At 28.4% G+C, this 9,468-nt stretch overlaps 1 protein-coding gene across 1 annotated transcript; it reads left to right on the top strand.

Moving 5' to 3' along the window:
- Window positions 1-6,746: 6,746 nt before the first annotated feature.
- Window positions 6,747-9,025, top strand: LOC107481993 (E3 ubiquitin-protein ligase AIRP2). The gene is made up of 5 exons (XM_016102355.3): window positions 6,747-7,251; window positions 7,601-7,763; window positions 7,902-7,968; window positions 8,119-8,347; window positions 8,554-9,025. Exons 1-5 carry the CDS (start codon window positions 7,163-7,165, stop codon window positions 8,762-8,764), a joined length of 759 nt encoding a protein of 252 aa, XP_015957841.1. The 5' UTR covers window positions 6,747-7,162; the 3' UTR covers window positions 8,765-9,025.
- The last annotated feature ends 443 nt before the right edge of the window (window positions 9,026-9,468 follow it).

Below are 9,468 nucleotides of genomic sequence, written 5' to 3'. Positions count from 1 at the left end.
AACATTAAATAAAAAAATATTACTACTGTTAATATGTCTAACAATTAATATATATTGATATCAAAAAATAATTTTATTAAGATTTTTTTATTTAATGTTAAAATAATATATATTGATATAAAAAATTTATTAGTAAAATATAATTATAATTCTTAATAAAAATTTTGATAAAATCATAATTTAATAATTAAAGAATTATTGAAGGATATGTTAGAAAAAATAATTTAATTATTATTTTTTTAAAAATATTTTAGTAAAAATACAATTTAATTAATAAAAAATTATTTATTAAAGGATATTTTGATAAGCAAAATTTAATGACAAAAAAATAAAATTTTTGTTAAAAGATATTTTTGTAAAAAAATCATTTATTTTTCTTAAAAAATGGATAAAGTTAACATTAGTTAACACAAAAAATTTAAAATGGATTAAAAAGGAGCTTTTTAAAAGTTATAGGGGAGAAAAATGTACATTTTACAAATAGAAAAAAAAGTGTCATTTTAGCATATCTCAAGGGAGGGAAGTGAAATTTTCCCATATAAATACTCTTTTTATTTTACAAAATAATGGTTGTTTTTTACTTATTTAATACATAAAAAATTAATATACTTATATATAAATATATTAATGTTAAGAGTAAAGTATACTTTTTGTTTTTAAATTTGACAAAAGTTTTAAAAATACTCTTAAATTTTATTTTGTTTCAATTTTATCCTATAAATTTTCAATTTGCATCAAATATATCTTCGATGGTTAATTTTTTAAAAAATTTAAGACAAATTTAACAATATTGCATAAAAATTATGCTTGATTTGCTTGTGTTCAAATGTTGTTCTTATGAAATTATTGTTGAATCGGTCTTACATTTTTGAAAAATTAGCTATCAGGGGTATATTTGATGCAAATAAAAATTTTTTGGGACAAAACTAAAACAAAATAAAACTTAGAGATATTTTTAAAATTTTTGTCAAACTTTAGAGACAAAAAATATATTTTATCCTAATTTTAATATATTAAAAAATCAAATGACAATTATTTTAAAACGTATAAATTTTAATTACTTTCAATCCCAATACTCACATGATGTTAAGTTGAATTAAATTTAGAATTTAATTAATTTATATTTTAAAAATATATTTAAAATATAATAATAAAAACTTTTTAATATTTTTTATGTATTTAATACATTAAAAATGTAAAAAAAGATAATTTTTACAAAATATTTTTTTATGATATGTTTAACATATATTTTTAGGATATAAGTTCGCAAAACTCTTAAATCTAAAAATATTGCTAAAAAGTTATGGTTATAATTTAATCACTTAAAATAAAAATATTATTTATACATAATAGTGTGTGTTTTTTTTTCATTCAAAGGTAGAGTGTAACACTCTCGCAACAACATTTTGGCAAAATTTCTTGTTTCTAATATATACCAAAATAAAAATTCTTCTCAAAAAGATATTTTAATAGAAGAATCTATTTATCTATTTATTTATTTTTATTATATAAAGTTGATACTATTTTTTTATATTAAATTTAAGCCATGTCTTTTTTTTTAATAATACCATATTATCAATTTTAATAATTTGGCAAAATTAAAAAACTAACTAATTAATTTTTAATAAAATATTTAAAAAAATTAAAATCATAACTCCCATAATTAAGTAAATTATTACATATTATTATTCAATAGAAAGATAAAGCACTAATTAAATATAATAAATATTTATATTAAAAGTGTCATAATAATAATATTATCATATCAAATTTTAAGTTATAAAATATTCAAATTTCATATTATTTGACATACTTATATATCATATATGAGACGTCTACTACTATTACTTCATTTCACAAATTCGTAGTTCGTCTATGAAAAATATTTACATCAATAAATGAAGAGGAGCCTATTTACTTAAAAATAATTCTATTAGATGATTGGGTACAAAATAAAAATATTTATTATATTTTTTAAATAAATTTACAAAAAATTACTCTTATTACTTTTTCTATTTATATCTTCTTCATTATTTTGTAATACTTTACCTATAATTATTTTTTAAGATCTTTAGAACTATATTTATTTCAATATATGTTATTAGTTGTTGCTTTTGTAATAACTAAACAAATTAACCATTAACAATTTTATTCATTAATTTTTAACTATGATTTACTGAAATACCTCTTCATATAACTGTAAGAAAAAATGTGATACAAAAATTAAATGTTAACAATTTTTTTTATTAATTTTTAACTATAATTTACTAACATTGCAGAAAACACCTCTTCATATAATTGTAAAAAAAAATATGATGAATAAATTCAAATATTTTTTACAAAAAAAGTCTATACTATAAAATTTTAAAAATAAAATATGCAAATAATTTTTATAGATCAACTAAGAGTACAATAAAAGTATTTTTTTACTCACAATAGTTGAGAACGAAATCGAAGAATTAGTTTTGATTTTTTTAAATATTATTTTGAATTTGTATCACTTGAGACATTGTCTAAAAAAGTATATTAAAAAAATATTAACATATATTTTTATTTTATGTTATTTAAATTATTCTTATTAAAAATAATTTATACAATATATATACATACGCATGATAAATATTCTAAAAATTTTTATTATTATTATTGTAGATGTTATTGAAAAACTGTATGTACTAAAAGAAGAAGAACAAATAAATGTCAAAAGAATTTTACAAAAGATATAAAAAATAAATTTTGTGCTACAACATAAAAAATTATTACAAATATAAAATATAAAAAATTTCATCAAATTATACTTATCATAAAAAATTTTATCAAATTATAAATTACTAACTCAATAATTATTACAGATTTAAAATTAAATTAAAGATTTTCACAATATTTTTTATACTATTTGATAGAGAAGTAAAAAAAATTATTGGATACAAATACCTTAAATCTAATGATATTTCAAGACAAACAATACAATAAAGCACTATTCCAATTGAAAATTTGGCTTTTTTTATTTATATAAAACAAAGAGGATTCAAAACTACCAGAATCTTCTAAATCAGTTTCTCCTACGCAAATATCCTTTTCTTATTATTATATAATTCATTCCAAGATTTTATAGTTTAATTTAATTAATAAAATATCGTAGACTGGGACGATTTATGTCTGAACTTGATAATCCAAAAGTATGTAAATCATTCTAGAATACTATGTTTTGGTAGATAACTATATTTTGGTGGAGAGAGTAACGTGTAAAAGTTAAAAATACAAAACCATGGGATGATTTATGCCTTGTTCTAACTCTCAACAATATGGGATGATTTATTTCTTAAATAACCATCAAGACCATGAGATTATTAGTGCAGAACTTATAACTCACAAACTAACCGGCAAGTGTATTGGGTTGTACCAAGTAATACTTTAGGTGAGTGAGGGTCGATCCCACGAAAATTGATGGACTAAGCAACAATGGTTAAATGATTTATTTAGTTAGGCAAGTAAAAAATGGTTTTGAGATGTTCAAAATGTTTAAAAAGTGACTTCAAAATATCAGAAGGCAGACACGCAAGTAATTAAATTGAAAATAAAATATGGAAAAAATAGTTAAGACTTCAGAGTTATCTATTTTCTGGATTGACTTTTTTTATTAAATTATTTTAATCATGCAAGATTTAATTCATGGCAAATTATATGTGACTAGACCCTAATTTCTTAGACTTTCATAGTCTCCTCTAAAATTCATCAACTGCCAATTTCTTGGTCAATTAATTCCAATTAGAGGGTAAAAATTAAATTCCAGTTTATATGCCACAAAAATTCTAATTACCCAAAAATAAGAGGATTATATGTCACGTATCCCGTTAAGTCCAGATAATTAAAATTTAGGAGAAATTATTTTCAAGCTGTTGTACAAGTAAAGAGATTTTTCAAGTTATACAAGAACACAATTAGAACATGGGTCATACTTCCGTTCCAACCAAATTCATAAAATAAAGAGCGAAAACAATTATTGAATTATAAATCAAAACATGAATTAAAAAACAAAAACAATAGAATCAATCCATACAAATAGACAGAGTTCCTAACCTTAACAATGGAGGTTTAGTTGCTCATGACTCATAGAAAAAAACTAGGATTCAGGTAAAACTGTGAAATACTGAATGTTAATTGGTATAGAATTCCCTAATAGAATCCCCCCGGAATCCACCTAAGAAGAAAAGTTTCTCCTTTTTTATAACTAATCCTAATTAATTTAAAATATAATATCTAAAATTAAGATAATATCTTTTTCTCTTTTCAAATTCAAATTTGAATCAGAATCAATTAAATAATCCACGCCTTGTAACGTGGGGATCATTTGACTTCACTGGATCCGCGCCTAACTTGGCAGAGAGCTGCGGCTTACTTGAGTGCCAAAATGGGGTCCAGAAATTGCCCCCAGCGTTTTCTGCACGTGGCGCATGTCACACGTACGCGTCAGTCACGCGTGCGCGTCGATGGTCTATTCTACGCGTCACGCGTCGCTGTGCAACTTTGCTTTTCACGCGTACGCGTCAGGCACGCGCACGCGTCGCCATGGAAAGCTCCAAATCACGCGCACGCGTCAGGTACGCGCACGCGTCGCTCCTCGCTGTCATCTCCTTTAATTATTGTGCTGCAGAAACTCCATCAAATCCAGCTGAATGCTACCTAAAATAAACAGAATTGCACAAAACTCAAAGTAGCATCCATAGTGGCTAAAAGACAATTAATTATTGATTAAATTTAACAATTTAAATGCAAATTCACTAAAAAAAATATGAGAAAGATGCTCACGCATCAATGATTGATGTGTGTGTAACAAACCTGATAATCCTGGGATGATTTATGTTCGGTTGCTCGTGTCCTGAACGGTCGAACCTGGTGAATATCGAAGGTTAGTAGATTGCTGGTAGTTGGACCTGAACGGACTTCGAGAATGAGGCTCCTCCGAGCTGATGAAGTGGGAATGGGGGGAGAATACCTACAAGGACTCCAACGCCCAAATCAGTGTCTGTATGAAAGTGGCTATTAGGGTTAGAGTAGGTGACGTACCTCTGGGGAGGAGTAGGACCCTCCTCTTATGTACTCTGTGCTCGAGTGGACCCCGTAAGGGCAAGCCCTCTTTTCTGAAAACTTCCTTCCAGTTGTCCAGACGCCTTGGCGAAGGGAGAGGGAAAAAAGAACTCGCGGGTCGAAGGACCCGCCGGGTCGGTGCCTTGGTACCCGAACCCCACCTCGCTAGTAGGCTGGTTTAGAACGATTTATGATGTCAATAAATTTATAAATAAACGAGTATGGTATATACTAACATGAAGTGAGAGTTTTAGAAGAGATAGTTTTGTGTCACACATATATCGTCTCCGGATCTTAATAGTTATTTAAAGCATAAATCGTCCCAAGTTTTGAGGATTAGAGCAAGACATAAATCGTCCTAGGATTCTACGTCTTCAATTTTTACTCGTTACTCTCTCACCCTTGAATGATGTATAGTCATCTACCAAAACACAATATCCTAGAACGATTTATATACTTTTGGATTATCAAATTCAAGCATAAATCGTCTCAACCTACGAAGTTTTACTAGTAACCTAACAATAAAGCCCTGAAACGATTTATATAATAATAAGAAAATGATATTCACGTACCAGAAAAACTGATTAGGGAATTCTGATAATTTTAAATCTTCCTTATTTTATATTAGTAAAAAAGCCTGAAAAATTTATACAATCTCACACTGATATTTAAAGTCAAAGTAAATTATTTTAACTTTAAAGAAGATACTCAATAATATATTGTCATCAAGATATTTGTTCTAACAAAAAATACTAAAACTCAACTTCTATTAAAACAAATAAAATAGATAATACTACAAAAATTTTAATTATTTAAATTATCATTTATATTCTTCATTAATTATAGAAACCAATTTCACTAACACTAATATCATTAGACGTATATGATATACCACTCAAGAGATTAAAGAAAAACTAATAAATTCAAGATACATATTCCAACAAAAAAACATTTAAACAACATTTTGAAAGTTGGTCAGGAGTACTTGCAAAAAAAGAAAAAAAAATGGTTAATTGATTTTTTTTTTCTATTATCTAAAGTACATGGATGAAAAGAAATAACAGAATATTTTAAAGTCAAGAAACAAGAGTAACAGATGTTATTGAAAGATTGTTTATGAATTACACAGAGTGAAATGGTGTTAAATTTAATGGTGGTTGTTTTGGAGATGATTATGGGTTAAATTTCTTGTTTTTTTTTTTATTTTTAAGACTATTATTTGTACATTATATTTTGTACTTTATTGTTCTATCTTATTGTGTTAAGTTATTTTATTTAAAAAACAAAAAATATATATATAAAGATGGAACAAAATACACAATAAAAAATATGTGCAAATTAACAATTCAAAAAAACATGTCTTCACAAGAATATATGACAAAAAAAAAAACTCCAACAACAATAAAAAAAACCACCACATAAAAAAACAAAGTTCTTCTTCCATGGACAGCGCGAGTCTCACTCTAGTAAAAAGCTAAAAATTAAATACGATATCTCAAATTAATCACTAATGGCTTAATATTGGTGAGGTTTAGGAAAATAGTAATAGTTTGCTTAATGAATGAAGGGCAAGTTGATATGTGTGTGTCATCATCACCATCCTCATGAGTCATCATTCCACAATCCACATAAGAGCATAGTCATATAGAGACATACACAATAACACATGACATATACTCATACACTCTCTCCCTCTCTTAGGAAAGAACGAAACGCAACACAACACAACACAACACATTTCATTCCTTATTGTCACATCATTATTCCTTTCTTTCACTCTTCTCTCTCACCCACCCCACCACCGCATAAACTCTTTCACAGAAGAACCACCACCATCACCACCACCCAAGCTTCAATACCGACCAAAGTTCTTCTCTTTACCTCATCTCCCATCAGTGGTCCTCACGATACTCAGAAGTTCACAATCAACGGCTCACAAAAAGCAGATAAAAAGAAAAGAGGGAGGGAAACAAAAAAAAAACTGCTTTTTTGAGGGTTGGAGAGAGAGAAGAACGAAGTGAAGAATTCCAATTTGGACTTCTCTGTGAACCCTTTTTCAGCTTTTTGTCCAAGGATGGAAGTGGTGCCGTACCAGCTTTCTCGGTTGCCTTACCAGGATTCCCTCAAACTGCTTGAGGCTGATATACAGCACGCCAATGCTTTGTGAGTTTCTCTTTCATTTCCTCTAAAGTTTCTTTTTTTTTCATTGCTAGATTACTTTCTTTTTGCTTGTTTTGAGACAAATTAAAAGTGGGTTTTGTTTGTAGCGATAGAATTTCTTACTTTTATCAAAGGGTTTGGAAAATAAAATAAATCATCATCATCATCATCATCCTCACTTGATAAGAATCCACTTGTTTTCTTGTTTGTTAATTAAGTATGAATTCGGTGACTATCTAATTAAGGAATAAACAGTTGGTGGCTCTTGGGGGGTTATGGTTATTTGTGTTGTGCCCCTTTTACTGAATTTCAGTTGTGTGGTTCTGTGCCTTCTCTCTCTCTCTATATATAGGGCTGCTGCAATTCCAAGAGCAAAAGGTGGGACTCTTCTCCAAATGAAATTGGTTTACAATCACTTGGCTCCTCTCCTTCTGTTGTTCTTGCAATGGATGGATTGTTCTTGCACATGCTTTCTACACAGTTATCTCAACTTGTTCCACATACTTGTGTACAAAGTGAGTTCCTTGAAATTTTCTTTAGAACTTTTATCTTTATCTTTTGTTTTGGTATGTGTCTGTCAAATGCTAATAATTGATACATGTGTTTTCCTGCTGTTGTTATTGGTGGTGCTTTTTTCTTTTACTGTACCAAAGGTTCATAATGATGGTAGATCAAGCATAACTTCTCATGCAAGGAAGGCAACCATAAGAGACTTTTATGGTGCGTGAACCTTTGACTTGCAAAAAAGTACCTTTTTCTCTTTTATTTATTCATTTCACCCACCAAAAGAGAAAAAAAAAAAAAAGTGTATGGCTGCCTTTATTAACTATTTCTTATTGATCTTTTTTGTGGTTGGAAATTGAACTTTAGCCGTTATTCTGCCGTCTCTCCAGCGGCTCCATGGAAGCTTGGATAAGTTGGAGATTTGTAAGGAAGGACACTCTTGCAACAATGGCAACAAGATTATTGAAGGTGATAGGAAACTGATCAATGTTGATTTGGAAAGAGAAGATGAATGTGGAATTTGCTTAGAGCCATGCACCAAAATGGTTTTGCCTAATTGCTGTCATGCCATGTGTATCAAATGCTACCGCAAGTGGTAATAACTCGGTTATTCACCTTTAACACCAAGGTTATCAAATTCTCGAGTTAACTCGTAGAGTTTTAGGATTCGCATTTACCTAAACTTGAACTCTACAAGTTTGCTGAATTCTCGAGTCTGATAACCTTGCTTAACAGATTATGTGCACAATTTGGTTTGTCTTTGTCATTTGTAACGGGGATGCTGAGCTTCCCAACCTGCAGGAACACGCGGTCCGAGTCATGCCCGTTTTGCCGCGGCAGCTTAAGGAGAGTTAACTCTGAGGATCTATGGGTTCTGACCTGCAATGAGGATGTTGTTGATGCTGAAACTGTTTCAAAAGAGGACTTGCTGCGCTTCCATCTTTATATCAATAGCCTACCTAAAGATTACCCTGATGCACTATTTTTAATGTATTATGAATACTTAATTTGATTCAAAAGAAAAACAGCAAAGGGAAAAAAAAGAAGAAGAAAAATTGTACAGATAGGACATTCCGGACTGCAAATGTGAATAGAGAATAGAGTCTGGTAAGAAATATTAATGATCATGTTCATTTCAGAAACAGCTTTTGCTGAGATCAATTTCTGGAATTTCACCCCTGAGGAAACCACTCTTGCCTGTGATGATATTGATATATCTCCATTGTAGAGTTACTATTATTACAAATAAATTGTTTGTGCTATTTGCACTAAAGTTGTATACTTGTATGCTATTTTAGTACTGGCTAATGTGCACAATTTGATTCAGACGGCTTTTTAACCAATGAACTATTTTTTCCGAAGCTTAATCCTAAAATATCATTCTTTTGAATCTAATTACCTATGTGCCACTTTTTTTTATATTATTATAATTAATTGTAGTTAAAAATAAAATAACAAATCAGTTATCATCTTAGCAAAATAGTGGTATTTAGATAATTAGTTTTAAAAGAGTGGTATTTTGAAAATAAGTTTAAAAAAAGATGGCACGTTAGCGAAAAAGCTAATTCAAACTAATGACTGGCCTTATCTATGTTTGGAAACAATTAATATTAAAAAAATTATATATTATTATGTATTTAAAAAATGTAAACAATATTAAGGGTAAATAAATTAGTTAGATCTCATTTGAGGTCATTTGAAAATACAACTACTAAA

This window comes from Arachis duranensis, chromosome 3 (genome assembly GCF_000817695.3).
Source record: "Arachis duranensis cultivar V14167 chromosome 3, aradu.V14167.gnm2.J7QH, whole genome shotgun sequence".
NCBI lineage: Eukaryota > Viridiplantae > Streptophyta > Magnoliopsida > Fabales > Fabaceae > Arachis > Arachis duranensis.
The sequence above is the reverse complement of the archived record's forward strand: the minus strand, read 5'-3'. Positions and strand labels throughout refer to the sequence as shown.

Bases quoted from the DNA above. Each gene is read 5' to 3' on its own strand.
- LOC107481993 (XM_016102355.3), top strand. From the start codon at position 7,163: ATGGAAGTGGTGCCGTACCAGCTTTCTCGGTTGCCTTACCAGGATTCC. The intron at 7,252-7,600 runs GTGAGTTTCTCT...CTCTATATATAG, and splicing joins ATACAGCACGCCAATGCTTT to GGCTGCTGCAATTCCAAGAG. The intron at 7,969-8,118 runs GTGCGTGAACCT...ATTGAACTTTAG, and splicing joins AACCATAAGAGACTTTTATG to CCGTTATTCTGCCGTCTCTC.